Source organism: Barbatula barbatula (assembly GCF_947034865.1).
Source record: "Barbatula barbatula genome assembly, chromosome: 14".
Taxonomy (NCBI): Eukaryota; Metazoa; Chordata; class Actinopteri; order Cypriniformes; family Nemacheilidae; genus Barbatula; species Barbatula barbatula.
Genome location: NC_136777.1, coordinates 6,682,233 through 6,704,760, shown reverse-complemented (window position 1 = coordinate 6,704,760; position 22,528 = coordinate 6,682,233). Strand labels below are relative to the sequence as shown.

General features: G+C 36.1%; 1 protein-coding gene across 1 annotated transcript; it reads right to left on the bottom strand.

Moving 5' to 3' along the window:
• Nucleotides 1-345: 345 nt before the first annotated feature.
• Nucleotides 346-2,458, bottom strand: cimip5 (ciliary microtubule inner protein 5). The gene is made up of 3 exons (XM_079473670.1): nucleotides 1,912-2,458; nucleotides 1,538-1,577; nucleotides 346-1,087 (listed from the first exon to the last, which is right to left on the bottom strand). The coding sequence occupies exons 1-3, from the start codon at nucleotides 2,142-2,144 to the stop codon at nucleotides 890-892; spliced, it is 471 nt and encodes a 156-aa protein (XP_079329796.1). The 5' UTR covers nucleotides 2,145-2,458; the 3' UTR covers nucleotides 346-889.
• Nucleotides 2,459-22,528: the final 20,070 nt, after the last annotated feature.

Here is a 22,528-nt window from a genome sequence, read left to right as displayed (position 1 = left end):
ATTCATTAGGCTGACTACTTGAAATGTTTTTCTTTTTTTACACAGGGTAGCCCATTATTTGACAGAAATATTGTGAACTGTCAAGGATGCGTTTTCCCTGCTGTCATGGAGGTGGTTTTTAAAATATATATATTCAGATATATCCATTTCTTTCAAGTCAACAACACATAATTGAGTCGTTCAAAAATATATTAATAGAAAGGACATTGTGAGGTTGTAATAAAAACATATGTCACAAAACAGTCATTGAAAGCCTTGCATTTCTATAAAACAACATTCCGCAGAAATAATTTCAATAAAATCATTTTGAATTCCAACAGTGGTAAACAGAAGAAACACAATACTCGTGTTTAAAAGAAAACTTTATTATGAGTAAAAATGAGTTGGCAATGTTTGAAATATAAATTTAAGAGGTCTTGGCAAGAGGTCTCCACTGGCTAGTCTGTTTGTAAACCTAAAAAACATGTAGACTACACAGTTTAACAAACACAATAAATGCATAAAAACAAACATACCATACACAACGACCTATAGGTTTTATACAAATAAAAAACGAATTTGCATTGATAGGCAATCATGAGTTCCTTTAAATAACTTTCTAAAAAAAGAAAAGGTCTTTACTACCTCCCCTTACTTTAATTACAGAAGAGCTATTTTAAAATCAACACAAACTCTAATAGAAAAACTGCTGTCTACTTGTTGGCAGCAAAAAAGCATAAAAAATGAACAAACAAAAAAAGAAACACTGAAGCTGAAGGCTGTGTCTGATTTCACATGTGGGAAGAGGCAAAAAAAGCAAACAGAAAGACCCCAAAAAATTGTTCGAGAAAATAAATGAAATCTATGTTAAGACACAAGGAAGTGTTCCTTAGCAAAACCTCTTCATACTTCAACAGGGTTGCATCTCTGGATTCCTCTTGGTCTTACGGTGGTTTGATGTCATAGTTAGCAGACTGTCTATGCGAATAAGCTCCTTACCCAGCTCAGTGTACAAGCCACTACCTAACATTTGGTTGCTGGTGTTTGGGAGTCTATCTGAATACAAAGACACAGAGTGCGGGAGAGGTTTTTCTGCACGCGGACGACCCTGTGTAAGCGAGAAGGAAAATAAGCTTAACATTTAAGCCACTAATGCAGCTTTAGGTGCATTATGGACATTTACAAAATATTCACATTTACCAATAATAAACCATAAACTGACGTGAAAGTGTCTTTATAAAAGAGTAAAAAATAAATAAGAGCCCTTTTAAGTGAAACGTATAAAAGAGTAAAAAATGAATAATTTTTAGTAAATTAGTATTTTTAAGTACATGCCACAAAGGCAAAACTGTTTCTTTTATATCACGTCAATTGTCATTCACTGTAACTGAAATATAATAATACAAATATGTGGCACTTTCAAACATGAGGTGCAGTTTTAGGCCTATTTAATCTTTTTTATTTAGGCAAGATCGTGTATCCTCCTTAAAAATGTTATAAGAAAACTTATTAGTGACGATTATTGGTTGTCGTCATCATTGATAAGAGAGAACGTTACCAGCTGGTCAAAGTTCTTCAGAAAACTCCAGTTCTTCTCCCTGTAAAAAGACATTAAGCATTTTTACAACAAACTGTGACAGTGCAACGAACATAATCATTTAAAATAGTGAAATACTGCGGAAAAAAAGACGCAAAGTCTTATTACATTATGGTTGTGTGTGTACAGTAACCATTGCGAAAAGAACAGGAGCCGAGTAACGCACACCGTCCAGGGGGCGCCTGGTCAACTACAATCCATATCAAATAACTTGTCGAACAATGGCACATATCAGTGGTGAAAGACAAGATTTGTAACGTAACTCGAGAGAAAGTGCGACAAGTCGGCAATTTAAAAAAATAGTTATAATACATGGAATAAAATAGGTTTCTTACCATTCCTTTACCCCAGTACGCTCGGCGCGCACAAACTCTCTCCAGGTCTGGTCCTGCTTTACCGGATCTCGGGTATCATCGTCTTGCGTTGCAGTTTCACCGGTGTTTCGTGTCCTAACTGTTGAATGTCTAAACACTGATACAGAGGACTGAGAAGTGAGAGGACCATTAGGTCGGTCCGGTAAACGGTATCCAGCCGATGTTGCTCGCCGTTGGTTCCCTTTTTTATCCATCAATTACAGATCATTGACCGCGTCAGTCAAATGCAAACGTAAATCTTATGAAATTAAACAACTGAACTTATTTTTAACAAAAGAAAGATTCTTCTGGACTTGCAGTTAACTGGATTTTAAGCTTTTCCCCTGTGAACCCCCTTGTTAGGCTCGGAGGCGCATGGAAGTGTCAGGCGCGCCAATTTCCAGCAATCACAACGCACGAGCTGCTGGGTGCTGCTGCTGCAGACCGGTTGCGCGGAGATTCGATGCTCGTCTTGTTTACCCTCGCCGTTTCCCCGGGAGACATCCGGGCGATGCAAGGATACCCTCACAAAGCCTTTGTTCATTCACGACAAGGCGAGACATCCGCTGCAACAACGGGAACAAATTAGGATCACAAAAGCCAAAGAAATAGACTGCTGACATAAAGCGTCCAACGCGTTAAAAAAACATTTTCAGTGCCTTTGTCATGCTCTCAATGACTCAATCGCATGAAACAGACAGTAACCTGCTGAAGTCTTGATCGTTGGTGCCAGTCTCTTAACGTTTGAAGTTTGGATCGGTAGGCATAGGCCTACTGCTGGTGCAGTTAAAGTAATCATTTATTCTTTTGTAGAAATTAATAAAGATTCCTCCAAATGGTCTCATATATGTAAATTCCTATTGTTACTGGGATTACAAGTCTATTGCTTTTTTGATCATTTTTAAAATGATAGTTCTGTTATTCTTGGATTTAAGAATTTAAGAGTGGAATATGAAAATACGCCTAAAATCATATTTGAATATTATGTAGGCTACATATTAATTTTTCCATACCCTCAAGAGGGCGATAAACTCCATATTTTGCTTCCAACTTGCACTGGAAGAAGGAGCAGCAAGTTGATAAGTCATCCAATTCATTTGAAAATAAAATATATATATATAAATAATTCAAGATGGAACATTAAACCAAGTTTTAATTAAATGTTTCTATACTTCAATGATCATCAATTGTCTTTCACTGGTATATTTTGTAGATACTGGTATATACTTTTTTCAGGGCTGTGGTCTGGACATGGTGTTAAATAATTTAGCAGAGCCCAGTAAAGCCTGTAATTTACTGTGACAGGACTTCTGACTTCATATTTTTGGGTGCAGATGATATTCTGTTTAGTGAGTCAGACATATCCAGTTATCACCATCTCGTGAAAAAATCTGGTATTTCTCTGTGGTAACAACAGCAAAAATATTTCGATTTCATGAATCTAATTTATCAAAATACAAATTTTCAATTGCATTTCAATTCTAAATGAACATTCAAATAGAGTTGTATTTTGCCACTGAATCAAACATAAATACCTATCCCACACAAATCACACAATGACATTTTATTGATGATGGTGATAATGATGACACTGTGTGATTTAAATGATGAAGATCCTGTCAGATGAAAAGTCCTCTATAGTTTGTCCTTTTGACTTTTAAACATGCTTTTACTTTAAACTACCTTTTTACTATTTTTAGGGCTATCACGAAGGAATCGGCATTTAATACTCTAAAAATGACTAATAAAAGCATTTACTTCATATTTTATTAGCATTTTATTTGTTTTCCAGTACAATATACAACAAAATAAAATAAAGTTATTTTAATTGTGGAAAAAATGTTGTTCCAAGCATAACCCTCACAAAACATGAAACTTTTCTTTTTCTTAAAACAAGAAACATTGCAGATAAGGGTAAAAAAAGACTAATTCAAGTAGATTCCCTGGATGCCTCAGTATCTTATGGCTAAATACAGGCTATATGCCCCCCTATAGCAAAGAAAACATCCAAACACATTGATGTCCAAGAACTTTGCGGTGCGCTTCTTTAAATCAATTTTTCGGCAGAACTTACTCATCACCCCCAACCAATTACTGCCTTTCACAGTGAACACATTTAATGAACCGATTAGAGGAAATTTAACCTATGGATAGATATCCGATTCCTAATGCGCACCTCCCACACACGTCTTCCCATCAGCCTCAGTCAAGATGACGAAATTGTTGATGACAGTGAAGAGCAGAAAGAGCGAGAAAGATTAAATCCTCTGAATGGCACAATATAATCACAGAATGACTATTTCAGGATGGGTTTACAAATGTAAAACCCTAATGGTATTTTAATTCTTTAGTCTTTTGATTCGGAATGACGGTTCTGTCAGGAGCTTTCTTGTATGATCTTGTCTGTGGAGACTGCTAATTAACTTACAAAGAGTTTTTCTAGCCTCAAAGGACTTCCTACACAAAACTTTATTTTGATCAGATGGTGAGACAACATCACTGCTAATGTCCGCTCAACCAGTCTGTGTTTGCTTTGCGAGAGGCAGTGAAAAAGTCAGACAGCCACCTAGAGTGTGTTTATGTGTATACAGTAGACTTAAATATATGCCTGAAAAATGTTCACTGGCATAAGAAATTGCATGTGGGTGTTTGGAGAGAGAGAGAAAGTGCTTTCTTTTTTATCATTAATATTTCAGAAATTTTAATTAAACACTGCAAACCTGACTCCTGACACAACCAGTCCTACACAACATAATTATATAACATGCATGAATTATTTTAGACACACCAAAATTTTTGCAAGTGTGTGTGTTTGTGTAATCTTATGGCCAATTAAATAAAAATAAAGCAACAAGACCTATAAAGGTATACTCATCAAGAAGTTTTACATCGATTGCTGTATCTGTTGTAAATCAGAACAGAACAGATGGTTCTTAGGAGTGCATCTTCAAGTGATCTATTAACTGACGTTACACTAATGTTTTTGGGAAACTGAAAGCTTTAAAAGACGTGTTATTCAATAGCAATACATGTTCTGTGGATCAAATGACAAGCAACCAAGTAAATATAGCAACAATAGTGCAAACACCATGAGACAAAGACCAAGCGACCACTAAACTACCAGGACGGACTTAAAACCATTCGCAAAACACCTTCAAGGCTTTTGGTAAGTTGCTGATCAAACGAGCGGTGGATGAAATCTTGTCCACTTTTATGTATAAGACCACAGAAGTGTATACGAAAGAAGTTTTATTTCTTGCCACTCTCAGTATAGACACGCAGGCTTAACATAAGACCCTTCAGAAAAGACATTGGGAAAAATATAATACGGACAATTGCAAATGAACAGATCACCTCAGGAGTTCCCGCCTCTCTCTCCATCATTTCCACCTGATCACAGGTCAGCTGCAGAGGCTGAAGGAGTGTGCAGACAGGCCTGTCATTAAATTAAACTTCATTTAAAATCACTGATCTGGATAATTCACATAGCTTTCAGTGCCACAAACGCAACAATACCATTTAAAGTCAACTTTTAAAATTTAGATAAAGTTGAAACTGTCACTTTCACATCAAATGTTCAGAGAACAACTGAACAGTGATGTTGCACTGAAATGAGCTATTGTTCCGAAATCGCTGTCTGGGCAGAAAGGCATTGCAATTATAATCACCCATAAAACATTGAACATTGCTGTTTGAACATTTGTCAATAATGCCTGCAAGAGAAATATAAACAAAAGCCTTTAGTCATCTTATTGTCTAGATTGAACCAGAGGTCTGCTATTGCAACATTGCAATTTAAAAATGCTGTTTCAGTAAATATTTAAATCAAAAACATATTTTTAATCTTTCTCTTTTATGATTTCTAGACTATGAAAAAGCAAAAGAGTGGCACAAATCGGCATGCATTCAAGAACTCACTTGACTGGAAATTGGTTGGCTTTTTTTAGCAGCAGGAAAGCATTTCTGCTTTTCCGCTTCTTACCTCTGACGGAGCCCATGACTGAAGGCCTCCAAGCACAATGTGTAGAAGCAGTAAACAAGATCCATTGGAGAAATATTAAGTTACTTTCAGAGATTTGTAAAAGACTCTCAATGACTACCTTATAATAACAAGCCTTAAAAACAGAACCCATAGAAGATAAAATCATGTCATACATAAAAATGTAATCATATATTAATCACTATTTAAATGTTTGTTCCATAGCCCATGGCCCATTCCATCTCTCATTCAAGCGATAAGTAGCAATTTTCCATTTTGTGAAACGATTGTTTGATTGATTTCAGAACTTTTTTATTTATTTGATTGATCCGAATGACAAAACAAATTGATCAGATCATGAATGTGAGATAACTAAATGACTAAATGTGATGTAAATGTGATAAAGCGGTTACAGCAGTTAACGGCTCACTGGAGAGAAACATATAACATGAAAACGACTTCAATTACCATCTGTTTCTCACACAAAGCCAGTGTGTGAATTAAAAGATGGAGGGGGCTTCCACCGCACAATACATAGACCCCAGACTGATAATAGTGAGTCTGGGGGGGCTTCCTCTGTAAAATGGTCTCTCAGGGATACAGTCCGATGACCCTCTAAAGCTGTTATATAATTGCTATTTTCCTTGTATTTTCTCCACTGAGAGATGGAGGCATGATGACTGTAATTATCCTGCCGCACAGCAGACAAAACGGGCGAGCGGCTGCTGCCCGCCTGCCAGGGATGCTAAAACCTCATGACTATGTACCAATGCGTGCGTCTCACTACTTCTGTTTCATTCTGTAATTTTCTCCTCGGCTCACATTTTACCAAATACATGGAATACTATAATAAGTCCTTTTAATAAATGTAAAACCACAAAGAAACAAGAGTATAATTGCCAATGGCAAAATTCATATTTTAAAATTTGTTTCATTATACTTTGTTGTGTCAGTTTTATAACTTGTTACAGTTTCTCCTAGACACAACTAATCAACCACTTAATTACACAGCCACTGTTTGTATTCAGCATTCATGGGCTTCAACATGCTTGAAGACTGTAATTAAATAACAGCCTAAGAGAGAGAGACTGAGAAAGTGAGTGATGACAGAGAAAGGAAAATTCTAATGAATTAAGAATGAAAGCATAACATTTTTCTAAAATGAAAGGCACTTCACGTACATAGGCTCCATAAAACAAACATACGTCATATTTGAAGTTCTCTTTTCTCTACCTTTGTGAATGTGTTTGCCTTCTTATTTTCCTACCAACGCCTCAAGTTTCTTCAGGCAACAGGAAGCATACGGCTTGGTAACCAAGCAACAACATACCAACCACGCTCTAAAATTAGGGAAGTGATGACGTCAACATGACCTAAACAAAATCAAAAGAACAATAAAATGCAAATGTATCAGCAGGGAGGATATTAACATTGACCAGCCCACTTTCATATTCCAAATCGCCTCACTTAGTGCTAATCTATCCAAATGAGAAGCACCCAGAGTATTTATTTTAGTCAGCGGTAAATTCGGCTAACAGGACCTCTCTACATGATTATTTATTTAATCCTCATCAAAACTATCACTTTTATTATCCATCTTAAATAAAAAAAACAGTTTGTCATGTATTTTCTAGTCGCCTTATTTTCACTACAGCCGGGCTGGCTTATGTTATGACCTCAAGACAAAGAAACCAAAGGAGGTCAACAAATCTATAGTTGAACAGCTTATTTTTTCGTCAGATTTCTTCAATTTTTATGATATGTTGATATGGTATGAATTATACTGTATATCTTCAGTTAACATTGAAATTGCGGACTGGAAATTTTACATTATTCATGATGAAGGACAGAGTTTCTGTCTTCAAAGTCAACTCGACTTCATTTTAAAAGTATGATAGTAATTTTATTGAAACGTCAGTTGCCGGATGCATATCGTAACAACATTTTGAACTGAATTTGAAACAGATCATGAATAGCTCTTACACCCGGTCTTCACCAGTCACATCGCATCACGCCACATCTGGACAAATTTTTTATAATGGGGTCGCATTATGTAGAGAGAGTGTTAATAATTCTGAATTGGATGTTTATTGTTAATCTGCTTTATGAAAAAAATAACTGCAATTTCCAGAATACTGTATATCTCAGACAGAAAAACTGTAATACTGCACAGTGTGCATGCAATATTACGTTCAAAGCAGTTTTATCTGTTTAATGTCACTCTATACACATGGTCCACGCTACAGGTAGAAGTCTGACCGTTAGACCATATATACAAGTATATATACTGTAAATATAAGATTGAAAACTATGGTGTAAAAAGAGGCCTGCTGTACTTGTGCTCAAATGATCTAAGCGGTTATTTTTGGACACTATTGACCACCAAACCCAAGTCTTAACAGGGAAAGCAATACCAGACTGGCATGAAAAGGGGTTTTCCATGTTAACAAAAGAGCACATGGGGTCTGGCACACAGAAATATGTTATTAACCCTAAAATACTTTGAGTGTTTGTGTGTCTAAAGTCCCCACTGTAATAGAAAAACAAACGTGTTTGTGTGTACAGTTTGTTTGGAAAATTGTTAGAACCAAATTTTAAATGTTTTTGCAAATGTGTGAGGAGCTTTTAGGGGGTTATCACGGATAAGTGTTAACTAAAAACTAAATGATGTTCTACTTAAAGTAATTTTACACATCTAGGAGTAAGAAAGAATTTTAAGTTTGCAAACAATATTTCTCTGAGATAACAATAGCGAAACAAACCCCTGTGTGTTTGTGCATGTGCATGACCTTGACTAAAACTGTGTCTTTAGGCCTTGGAGTTTTATGCTCTGAGGCCATTTCCTCTTACTCTTTCACTGTCTTCTTTCTCGCTTTCTTCTCTCTCTCCCTAACTTTAATCCTTTTAGAGTTATCACCTTCACATCAGAACCTGCTCGGCTCTCAGCTCTCAAGACACGAAGAATGGCTCCCAAGACACAGAACAAACACATTCACTCACAAGAGAGAGCAAGTGATGTTACGATAGAGGACGAAGGGGTGAAAAGAAATCCCTGAAGGAAAAACATTATTCTGAGGGGGGAGAAAAATATTTTTTGATGCGCTGTTTGGTGAACTGGTAATGCATTGAATAGGCTTTACGGATATTCAAGGTTCTTGTGGTCAGGGACCTTGATGTGTTGTGATGTGAAGACAGATCGATAAGAGGTGCAGGGAGATTATTAAAAGCAAACAATGATAATAATTATAAGAAAGACGATGGAATATGTGGAAAAATATAGATCTCTAATTGGAGGAAAAATATTTTATTTTCTCACACCTCAGGCAATCTTAGAAGCCTTTTACATGATACCATTTCCAACTGAATATGCAAAAACACTATGCGTTTTGGCTGTCTGTTTACACGAAAACAGCATTTTAGTGGACTGAAATGGGTTTCAAAGTGCAACTTCTTGAAAACGCTGCCGTTTTCATTTCCATGTAAACTGCAAGTTGAAACTTTCTGAAAATTATGACGTCATGAACATGCGCATATTACACGTGAGTGAACAAAAAAAATATGGCGGCCTCCCGTACTGTGAGTTCTCGATGCTCGACTATGTACTAACGTTTCCCCAGCAAAATGACAATTTACTGCACCAATAAGACCAGCGGAGGCACACTATTTACATTCGCAAGACTTTAAACACACATATATGTCAACCAATGGTATTAAAAAGCACTTTTGGCTTACAACAGTGCATGTGTATGTGCCCAGGCACGTCCAGTTTCTTTACACAACAATCTGCATCCACTGGCCTAATGTGCATACTACATCGTTTTCGAGATCGAGATGGATATTCGCCCCTCCCCCCAAAATGCTAATTTATTTCCCGAAACCTCAGGCTTTTGTCTCAACTCGACAGGAGGCCCATAGACTGCCCACAGACCGCCCACACTCCGTCTGATGCATATTTCACACAAAACTGGATAGCTCTTACTAGATCTGGCAAGCTCCAATCTGATTGGCTGACTTTACTCTACCTTCAGGCATAAGGGCAGTCAGTACAATCAGTACATTTGGAGACTAAATCGTATTAATATTGGATTTGGCATCAAATCTGAGTTTTAAGGTTTAAAGCTTTAAGTCAGGGGTGTCCAAAGTCGGTCCTGGAGGGCCGGTGTGCTGCAGAGTTTAGCACTAACTTGGCTCAACAACCTGTCTTGAAGTTTCTAGACTGCCTACCGAGACCTTGATTAGCTGGTTCAGGTGTGTTTGATTAGGGTTGAAGCTAAACTTTGCAGGACACCGGCCCTCCAGGACCGACTTTGGACAGCCCTGCTTTAAGTTATTAACATATGTACCAGCACAGCTGAAGATGTTAAATTTCATTTTAAAATCATTTTAATTTGGTGGTAAAAATAAACTTACAAAGTCTTTTCATATATTTAATTACTTTACTAGTGCTTCTCACTACTACTGTTTACTATTAAAGTTGCATCTCTTCAAATGAACCCAACTGTACACAAAAACTAAATTAACTTTGCACCATCACTGTATATCTCTTCTTGTCTTTGGGAGCAGTTCTTGACAAGGCTGCAGCATGGAGCATATTTTTCTTGTTTTTAAACTTTTATCAAGCAGCACACTGATGCATCTGAAACAGTCGGTTTGACTGTGTGCAACTCAGAATGCTCCAACTTCTGTCACAATTGCCGATTGTTTGTGTGCATCTGCTCCAAGAGAATCTGGTAGAATAGAATATGAGCTTCATGTTGCCACGTCCTTATGCGCTTCAGTGTTGTGAGTCTGTCAGAACAATGTTTAATAGATTAATACCATGCATGGATATTCTTTTCAGATATCACAATTATTGGTTATGATGCACTGTTGATACAGGAAAAAGTGCTTTGCAGTGGCTGATAAAGGACAGATATTTCCCATAATCTTTACAATTTTCATTGTCACAAAGCAGCTGTACATGTAAACATGTTAACTATAAGCAATACATTTAATAACATGCACTGAAACACACACTAACGCACACCAAACACACATGTACACAAACACAGACGGTATTATAAGTAATAATTCATGCAAAACGTTATATTTAAAATAATATTAACAAGTAAAATATTCTAAAGCTGATGTCACTCAATATTTAAAAAGAAACACTTTAAATATTGCAGTGTTTAAATGCACGTATGAAAGTATGTTTTTGTTCCTATCAGTGGTTGTTTATAATTGGCAAGCTGCTTAATAGGACGTGCATTGTTTGCACTTTAAGTGAATTTTTTTTTGATAACAGAATATTTCAGAAGCCTGCTTCCAAGGAAAACTCCCAAAGACTTATTTATGGATACTTCTGGAAACTTCAGTCCAGACAGCACATAAATCTTTCATGAGAACGTCTTCAGAGAGTGCTCTAGGTTAAACACATCACACAGTAAAAAGAACATCTACAGACTTGTTTTACCGATAAATATTCTCACATTTCATTTTAGATGTTTTCTTCAGTACTTTCCTTTAGTGTAGTTCAGACTTTCATTAATTAGTTTTAACGTTTATATAGTATGTTCCCATCAGGGACGGCGTTTGTGTATGGCAGAGTGTGACAGTTGCCATACCCTAACATTCAGACAAAACAGTGAAAACAAAGTGTGCTTATTGATGCTCATTAAAGATAATCTGATATTTTAGAGCAGTATATTTTTAGCATGGGCGTCAGAAGCATGTATGTTTTACAGTGTAAAAACGACAATCAGTCTTCTTAAGCTTCAATGGTGTAGTGGCTAAGATGCATAACTAGTCATTTTTCAACTATTACATTGCAGGTTCGAATCCACCTTTAGCTTGTCTACGTTTTCACATAACATATTAGATCATACAGGCATTAATTTTCAGCAAAATGAAGAAAATATTTATAAAAACGGCCTATTGATGTGTTTTAATAATAAAGTATGTTAAGGTTGAGGGTAGAAGAGAACTCTTTATTAGACATATGCCAATAAATTAGCAACTATTATTTTTTATTTTAACAGTCAGCTATGATGTGGTATAATTTGTGGTTCCATTACTTTGGAGTGTCGTTGTTGTATGGCTATTGGAAATTTTGCCATACCCTACGTTTTGGTGAAACGCCGCCACTGGTTGCCATTTAAAGAAGCGTCTAAAAATCCTTTCATGAGATTGACTTGTTTAACAGCTAAATGGAACAAATAACAATTTAACATTTTTAAGTCACTTAAAGGGACAGTTCACCCATTCTGGTATAGTATGCAAGCTTTATACTTTTTTTGTTCTGTTGACCACAAAAGAAGATTGAAGAGTTTGTTTCCAAAAAGAGATAACTAAAAATCATGTTTTCTTTATTGTACATTCCAAGTAATATCAAACTGAAGTTGGTTTATTTTTATTTAAACCATAATAACAAAAAACAGCTAACTAACACAATAAAACACAATAACAACATGATGGCAAAGAGCTTTTTGGTTACAAGCCTTCTTCCAAATATCTCTCTTTCTCTCTGAAATGTATCCATAGGTTGGGGACAACTCGAGGGTGAGTAAATGATGACAGAATTTGTGTTTTTGGCTCAACTGTCCTTCCATGATTTTTTCATCCATCACAACAATGTGTTTTTAACAAATGCAAATATATAAAATTAATTTAATATATCTGTTAATTGCATAAACAAAAAAAGTAACTACTCCACTCTGTGCAAGAAATTCTCCACATTTTCCCATTCTCTGACCATCACAGCCTCTAACTGCCGATCAGCAGCAGGTGTATAATCACTCCAAAATAGCGTTGTCTAGGCAACAAACCCCCCAACCCCTCTTTCTCTGGCATGCACGTACGCTTTTGTCAAAATGTTATTTAAAGCTCAGGAACAAAAAGGATAAACAGCGGACAGTCATAATGAATAGTTTGCACCTTTGTACATTCCGCCTCTCTACTCAGGGTAATGAATTATAAGAAACGGCAAAGACTCTCTAATTCTCACTCGCTTGTATTTTCAGTTTTTTATCTTTGTCCCCACATTTTTTTTTTTGGAAATACAAGCTTTCTATTCAGATTAGCCAGCATCATCGAATCAGCGTGTGATTCATTCAGAATACTCATGTAGACTCTGCATGGAGACCTTACAATACAGTCATCAGGTAACCGACTCCCACACACAGGTGAGAGGAAGCCCACGTGATAAGCTCTAAACTCAGCTCTCTCTCTCTCTCTCTCTCTCTCTCTCTCTCTCTCTCTCTCTGCCTACATGTCAGACCAAGCAAACCTTCTAACAGAAAAGCCAAGAATGGAAGTACGTGTATCTGTACGGGTAAAGGTTGTACATGTATCTGTATGGATGACATAAATAGCAAGAGAACATTTTAAAGGAATGGTTCGCCCGAAAATAAATGTATTGAACCTAAAGACAATTTGTACCCTGTATATCATAATGAGTGAAATGTAAACAGGGAATGAGGTTCTCAAGGTCAGTGGCAAAAAGGATATAATATCATATAAACATACAAGAGCATATAATATAAAAGCATATATAGGCTAATATATAATAGTGTCAGTCTGACTGCATTAGGCTTATGTCCGATGTGTTAACTAGGGATAAACAAACACTCACTGTGTGACAGCATCTCTTCCTCCAGAGACAAAGAACATTTCACCTCGGTTCTCTGTGGTGACAAAGCATGTTTCCTCTCTTTCTCCTTTGCTTAATGATCACATAAGGGGCTGCTTCACACTTGTTGAACCCAATTGAACCAAGCACTGTAGGTGTGCAACATACTGAGATCACTCTTTACATGGTAATTTTCTCTAGAGAGTTCTATTGATGTGATAGAGAGGCATCTCCCAATCTCCCAAGACTGCATAGCTGCGGCATTCATGTTTTTTTCTTAAGTATTGTGTATCTGAGTTAGTATTGATCCAATCCGTGTCAACCTGCTTCCCCTCACTGACACTAATGTGTGTTTCCCTGCGCACAATACAGAGGCTAATCTATTTCAGAGCCGGAATGGACACCTTTATCACACCAATGAACTTCTGATAGACATCCTAGAAAGATGTTGATCGGTCTCATGGGCTGGAGAGAGACTACAGATGGAGAGGTTTGAGATGATAGAAGTATAAACAAATGTGCAGGTCAGATACATGAGAAAGTAAAGAAATAAATCTGAACTCTGAAAAAGCTTGAAAGTAAGAAATTAAACAATAGATTTTAATATGTTTTCAAGCTAAATTTGCCAGTGAAAAGAAAGAAAAACAAAAAGTAATAATTGTTTTGTAAACATATAATTGCTTATCCTCTGGTTTTTAGCATATCATGTTTATAATATATTATGGCAAATACTTTTTTCAGTAAAAAAACTAATCTGAGATATTTAGATTTCACACCCAGAATCCAAACTATCCAACAGAATAAAAATAAAAGTCCCATTTAAAAGATTGGAGAAAGTTTGAACTTTTTAGACCTTTCCAGGAATGATTAATATGTTTCCAATGCTCAGGGATTCCCAGTATAAAGGCAATAAAACATCAGAGAATTGCTTAAAGGAAAAGTTCACCTCAAAATCTAAATTGTGTTATTTTTTAATCACCCACAAGACCTCCCAGCGTCTTTCGGAACACAAATAAATATATTTTAGGGACATCCGAGGGATTTCAAGGCCTCCTCATGTAGTTGTTGACAATGTCCAGAAATAGACATTGTTAAATGGTCGATCCACTCATTGTGGCTCAATTGAATTTCTTTGAAGCGACAGGAATACTTTATGTGCGAAAAACAAACCAAAATATCGAGTTCAATCGAAATATTCTCCTCTGTTTTGTTAGTCTATGATGCGCATTCAAAAGAGCACGTCGACGCATTCGGTTTGGGCAGCGAACGCCGCATGGCGCATGACAGAGGATAATATATCGATTAAACTCCTTATTTTGTTTTTTTGCACATAAAGTATTCTTAGTCGCTTAAAATGTTTTTAATAATAATAAATAAAATAAAATATTATTTTAAATATTATAGTAAAGTGACATTCAAATATGTGTTCTGAGTTTGTCACACAACAGAAAAGTGTATATTACCCAGCTAACACAGCTACCTTGTGATCACATACCTGGACCGGCCCATATACGTTGCCACGACGTACCATAATAATGCCCCAAATCCATCAAAAATCACTCAAATATGTTTTTCATTATGTAAGGCGTTATTCACCTCTGAAGATATATTTATGCTGTATTGCATTTCTGTCAATTGATCCTCCAAAAAATGTCACACTGGTCCTTTAATACTTGAGCAAATTAATCAAATTTATTATTAATTGGAACATTTTTTGAGTAAAAATACTAGTAAGTAAAAAAGTACTGTATTCTCAGTCTATTAAGGTATTAAAGGTAGAAATTTCATGTATCCCAGGGATTGCACATACTCAGATACAAATGTGTTGTATAATGCAATGTAAGTCGCTTTGGATAAAAGCGGTCTATCAGGTCTAGCACGTAAAACTGTACATGTTTCGGATGAAAATGCCACAAAAATCATTTTATACTTTTCATGTGCTTTACAATGAAAATACATTCCGTATATACCACTATGAGGAGCCCCATGGGTCTGACTCACAGAGCCCCTAAACATTTAATTTGAACTCAGAAACCTTTCTACTGTCTATTCAGAGAGAGGCGCTTTTACTCATCTTCCAGCAAGCCTCAGGCTCCAGTAAAAATACTAAATCTGCTGTATTGAAAAGGATATTCAGCACATGGATCTATCTATCTAGTATAGGTGGTACTATTGTTACTGTACCGAGTAGAGGTCGAGGTCAGTGAGAAGTTGAGCAGTGGGGATGTGTGAATAATTTAGACATGTCTTCCCTTCCTTCATTAACCTCTCGCCATGCTGGGATGCACTAAAAATAGACCCTGAGAATAGAAAGACAGCCCTATTAAACACTCATCAAATCAAAATACACACACATACAGTAGTATCACACAAGCATTGTTTTTTTCAACCATCCATTGATTAATTCACTCCCAATCTGTTTATACACGGAGGGTGTTTCCTTGTCAGGAAATGTCTTATAAAAAGATTAGTCCAAAGTATAAAGGTAAAACAAACATTCAAATTATTTTTCGATCAAGCCTGCAAAATAGAATCTGTCATATCTATTCTTATTTATTGTCATTTCGTATATTGTATATGTCTCTGAGGCTTAAAATGGATAGATGAAATGAAGGAGTGCAGTAAGCTCTGCATTATTGTGTATAATGATTAAATGAGTTGAATATCACCTTTCTGCCAAATAAAGCAACATGATCACAGACCTGTGATGTCACAAACGCTGAGTCATACACTGGGCTTGCATTGCTGTGTTTTTTCCCGCATCACCAACGTCCCCATTAAAGTTAGATCAGCATTTAATGATGGTGTGTGTGACTGAGGGCTTTAATCACTGATTCACGTCTATTGCGGATTGAGCAGCAAAAAGGTAGATCTCAGAATACCCCGATCAGATGTGGATGAGGGTTCTGTTAGCTTAACGAAAGAGATGATGATATCACAGATGGAGCATTAAGTGGAAGGAAAAAAAGAAAAAAGAAAGTGCAACACTGCAAAAATGATAAAAGTGTAAATATTTAGTGAGAGCTGCATCAGTCACCAGCACAATGTTCTCTAATTATTAAAATCATGCAAAATGATTTCTGTGTATGCATTTGTGTGACAGAAGAATGATTTTGCACGCAGTGAGAGTGGGTTTACTGGCCCAAGATGTCCTGTAGCTCCCCACGTCCAGCTGCAAGGGAAAATGCTGTCTTTTTCTGTCCCTCTTTCTCATTGAACACACACACACACACACACACACACACACACACAAACACCATCATAAAGAAACCTCTCCACTGGCCCCATGGATTATTGATTAATGTAAAGAGCACAGGCTACAAAACATAGACCCTTTCACACCAAAAAAGAATGAAAAGGCACTTTCTTTCCTTTCTGAACATTTTCCATCTTCTTCAGCTCAGCAGGAATCTCCAAATGCCACCAGACCGTTCAACAGAGAAATTAAATAGAAAGAGACGCAGAGTGGAAGGGACAGAATGAAGGATGTAGTAGTGAGATTATGATAGAGGACATATAAAATAGCCATTCAGTCACCCTTTCCACTGACTGACTATACAAACAACAGATAACACAGAGGAAGCGAGACAATTACATCTGATATTGCATTTGTTTGAGATTCATCCGTAGGAAATAAACGGTTTAAGGTCATCATAAAATCGAGTTGTAAATGAATAATGCATAAAAAGAGGAGTTTGTATTTATGAATACTTCTGATATTGTAATAATAATCTTCATGTAAAAAATAATAACATTCTTGCCTTGGAAGTAAGATACATATCTAGATGACATTACATTTTTTACTCTTCAGCATTTTGTGCCAAACTAGTATATCTTCTATAAAACCGAAAATGTGATATTAGGTTGGATTTCCGAGACTGCTTTAATCACCATATATTTTCATTGTGTGGAAAAGAGAAGCATCAATATTTTTCCAATCCGTTCCTTAGAAGAAAGTAAAGGAATGAGTAAATTAATTGAACAGCATTCATTTGGCATCTGTTACATACTGTAGAAAAGTAATTACATTATATAATTTGACGTACAGTATATCTTTCAGATATATACAGAAACATCTGTAAAATACATATATCCAAAGGTGGTGTGATGTGAAATGAACAAGATGAAAGGATTTCTCTCTCTCTTATTTTCAGAGATATTAAAGGATGAGATGAACTTTACCTAAGACTTACTGGGTCTATTTCAGTATTCTCAAAATGAAACTTACATGGTGGTGCAGTCAAATCTATGGATCAGACTTGAGCACTGAAATGCATGTGGCCACTGCATTATTTTTCTGAGAGCCACCATGTAGCCGTTGCACAACAGTGCGAGTGCCCACAATTTCTGCTTGCAGCTATATTTCTTAATTACATTTTATAACTGAATCATACATTTCAGAAGAGAAACGAAGAGCAATAATGAGGTAATATAGGGTGAGCCTTTTTCGATTAATAGGCTAAACATAGTACTACAATAGAAAATGTGTTGTAGTTTTATACTACGGCTGGACTATGGTTACACTGGTCAAATCATGAATTGTTGTAAGTAAGGGGCAAAGAAAAGAGAGTAAAGATCATGAAAGAACAGCAGGGCATGAAGATAGCTCCTGACTGTAATCAATAATGCAACATTATGCACATCTTATAAATCTGTTCCCCTGCCACAATCCCCCTACCACAAAGTAAAAGAGACATGTTTATGTGTATGTCAGGTATATTAAGATATAAAGTGAGGGTATATGACTGAATTATCAATATAATCTGTTTTTCCAGATAGATGTGTGGTGCAGATGTCTAGTCACTTAGTACATTTACTTGCATATACATAGAAAATTAATGTTACTGACATCATAATGGTTTCTTTTACATTACAGGGATCAATAAAAAAAATAGTTTTCTTATCTCAACCCTGCAAATACATTATATCGCCAGACACAATGAGCTCAGAAAGAACATAAAAAGGTGCTGCACATAAAAAAGTGTTGCATTGTGGGTTTCATATATTGCGGGTGTGATGGTCTAAATCTTAACGATGAGCACAGTGATGAAGAAACTCATTCACAGGACAGACACCTGAAAACATATAAACATTCACATTAACATTCAACAGGACCCCCTCATACAAATGTTTATTTAAAGGTTAATCAGGACTTTTATTCATTTTATCTACAGATGGCCTGGGGGAATGATAATGACAATTTGTTCTGCAATAAATCTGAAAGAAATTATGGTGTTGAAATTCATAAGCACACTCAAGCACTGCATTGCGGCAGGTCCTTGCCATGTTAGAGCTGCAGCAATCTGCATTTCACACATCCAAACAAACACACGCACAGCTTGCAAGAGACACATGAACATTCACAGCATGCACGTGTGTGTGTGAGCAGAGTATTGCTATTTGGAAACCTCCACAGACCGGACCACTCCGCTGCTTATCACAGTAATTAACCTTCTGATAATACAGAAGAAGCTCTCTCTTCATTTCTGTGTTTATCTCTCTGTCAATCTCTCTTTCCCCCTCTCTGCCCATCTCTAGACCTCCCGGTAGAAGCGTAGTTCTCTTGAACTAAATAAGACAAGATTTGTTTATCATCGAAGCTCATCCAGAGACTGACAGAGAGATAACAGATCCGTCCAAAAACCTTTAATGCACCAAAGGTTGAAGTAAAAGCGAATAAGTAAAACAAAATAAATGAATGAGATAACAGAACTAAAAAGATAGAGATTAAAAATCCTTAGAATTGTGATGCTACTACGGAACCGGGATTGCATCATGAATCATTTTCTATTTAAATGATGCCTGAAATGTAAAATCCATGTGGTTTCAAGGTGACGACCTGCAATCCTAACTTCGCTTTTATCTAACCACATTAAATATTAAGAAATTTCTAATACCATGTCCAAAAAACATTCTACGACCAGTTTATTTTAGTTCGTTGTTATTAATAATGTGCAAGGTCCGGGACACTGTAACAGTAAAACGAGGAATAAAAGCCAATTTTCTCCCACAGAGCTTGAAATCAAAAGTTCTCATAAACACATTTATCAGACACCGAGTCAAAAATCAGAAGTGAGAGTTTTTCTGAACAGGTCATTTCATTGTTTATATGCTCTCCTACTTGTAAGTCGCTTTGGATAAAAGCGTTCGGCAAATGAATAAATGTTAATATAAAGCTGGTAGCGACTTATTGAATTTTGCTACTATGTAGATGTTGTTACAACAGCGATGAGAAAGTAATAAGTACGATGTGACCAGAACTGCAGGAGGCCCACTGTGGAAATCACGCAGGAACATTTAGTGCATTGCTGATCTTCTGAACATTCTGAAGATAAATGAGAAAAGTACTCGGCCCTACATGAGATGAGTATAAACAAACAAGTTTACAAGCAAAGAATTAAATGAATTTACTGGAACAGATGGAGCTGTTGTGTGTATTGTTATGAACTCAGCGGCACCTGTGGAATTGAATTCCGAAGCTTAAGCTTCTGTTCTGACTTCAGGGGCATCTCATGGTATATTGGAGTCCTTTCCAAAATATTACAGTAGAGTTTTACTAACTCAGCATTGATCATTAAAGTCATAATGTTGGACATAAAAATAGATTCTGAAGCAGTTAAGCAAATGTCCAATCTGTCTACATGAATATCACAATTTGGTTTTACTGCCTTTTTAAAGGACTTTCTCTTACCCAGCAGCTAAGTGTATATAAAATATTAAGTTGAAAATTGGTTGATTTGGGTCTGATCTTTGACTTTCAGTTCACCTACCTTTTAGTTTTATGCAGTTTCACATAAAACCCAACAAAAACTGTCAGCTTATTGAGAAGATTTCCACCGGCTCTTTCATAAACCTGTAACCCGCTTGCATTTCTGTCTCTGTTTTTCTTCCAACCATCACTGAACTAAAAGAGTGGCTCTGTTTGGCCCCAGGCTGTTGGTACTGTGAAAATCATTTATTTCCCCTTACATTTGTGTACAGCTTTTTAGTTTCATAGTGAGAGAAAGCAGTCTCTTCATTAGCTTCCGGCTGTGTTAGCTTTATGGTGTAAAATGAAAGAAGTGGAGGAAAAACGAGATAAAACATAAACATGGAGAAGAAACAGAGGATGAAGAAGAGGCCGAGAATAAGAGAGTCTGTCTTTTTCTCCAATCATCCAAACAGCCTTTGACAATTTAAGTCTGAGCAAAGTCAGATTTTTAAGTATGATAGATTGAAAATTATTTTTATGGTTCAATGATGTTCTTCCCCCCAGCATGTTTAGAGCTTTGAGAAAGCTTTTACCACGCTTTTTCAGAGGTCAGTTTCAGTTCGAGCTTGAGATATGTGATTAAACTGCTTGCCGGCTTTGCGGCCTTGAAGTGCAGAAATTGTGGTGCAGCTAATTGTAATTGATCTGCATGGGCTTCATTGATCCACTTTCTTACTAACCAGTGGGGTCATCAAACACAAACCATTGAATCTAATTTAAAATGAATTAAGGCCACTGGTTTTAAATAGAAAATGTTTTGTTGCTCAAAAGAGTAACATCTCTTCTTTTGTTTATAGTCAATTTGTTCTCTGAAAAAAACACATTGTACAAAAACATAAAAATACTAAAAGGCACACAATGTTCTGCATTTATTATACCTGAAAACATTACCAAACTGAAGTAATTTATAGTTTGTTCTTAGAAGAGTAATAAAAGCAATCAACCTGTTACATCACACTAAGACCGCTTTTAAGATGCTAAGGACAAAAAACATGAATTGCTTGTTGTGTAGAACAGAAGACATTAGTTCAATTTGATGTGTAAAGTAGTAGCCATTCTGAAAAAATATATTGTATTGCATCTCACACACACTCATTAGTAGCCTCAGTACAGAAATGCCCTGTAGGCAGTTCTACCAGTATCTGTGTATGACAAGCTGCATGTGTAAATACATAAATAAGCTATTAAAAGAGTGGGTTATATTTACACACACAAATATACACATACTACAGTAACACGAGAGCCACAAATCTAACCATTTTGGTGTTTTAAATTATGGCTAAACTCAACACCTGTGCTGTTTTCTCAACTGCAGTTCCACACACCTCTAGCATGTAAATAAATCCACACTTTTTTAAACACCACAATAGATGAATATAGATTGAACATAAATAGTTTATAAATTGTTACTTGTGCAAAGGCCATTGAAGATTTACTGTTAAATATTAAAAAGGTTTTGTAGATTCACTCCATCTGTATTTCACACTGTTCCTTTCATTTGTTTGCTGTGTATGAAGTTGTTTGTCAGCCTGCAGGATGTCAGAGACAGAAAACAACATAAGCTCTCATTCATAAACCTTTATTGTAACACAGCTTCTCTAAAATGTCACGGTGAGATGAAAGGTTTCATCTCAGCAAGCTTCTTTTGCATACACTCTTTTCAACTGATTGGACTAAAATCCCTGCAATATATTATAAAAAGACCTCTATTCACAATAAAACCCTAGAATTATTAATGATTAAGTGCTGCGATGGAGAAACAAAGAATTACAATTAACTGACAAATACAGTATTAAGATAGTGAACTTCAAACTGAACTCTCTCCATCTTTTGTCTATGCTTTCATCTTTGAAAAAGGCCCCAGATTGCTTCATTTATAAAAATGAAGCCAAATGAAAGTGGATGGGCTAGGACTTGAGGGAAAGAATAGTAGCTTTTGCAATCAAATAAAGCAAATTGAATTGTGAATGTGCTTTTGTTCTTCCCATCTGATTTATTTACTTGTACTTTGTGATTTCCTTTTGCAATGTTTCAGACACTTTATGGATTCAAGGGTGCATGTCATCGACCCCTTGTATTTCTTTTTGAGAACGAGAACAGAGAAAAAAAAATTAATCACGATTAATCGCATGCAGAATAAAAGTTTGTGTTTAATATATGTCTGTTTACTGTGCATAATACATTTTTGTATTCATAAACACATATATATATATATATATATATATATTTAGGAAATATTAACGTGTGTTTATTTATATTA

Coding starts and splice junctions, on each gene's coding strand:
- cimip5 (XM_079473670.1), bottom strand. CDS start 2,144: ATGGATAAAAAAGGGAACCAACGGCGAGCAACATCGGCTGGATACCGT. Junction 1,578..1,911: donor CGTACTGGGGTAAAGGAATG/GTAAGAAACCTA, acceptor GTCTTTTTACAG/GGAGAAGAACTGGAGTTTTC. Junction 1,088..1,537: donor TGAAGAACTTTGACCAGCTG/GTAACGTTCTCT, acceptor TCGCTTACACAG/GGTCGTCCGCGTGCAGAAAA.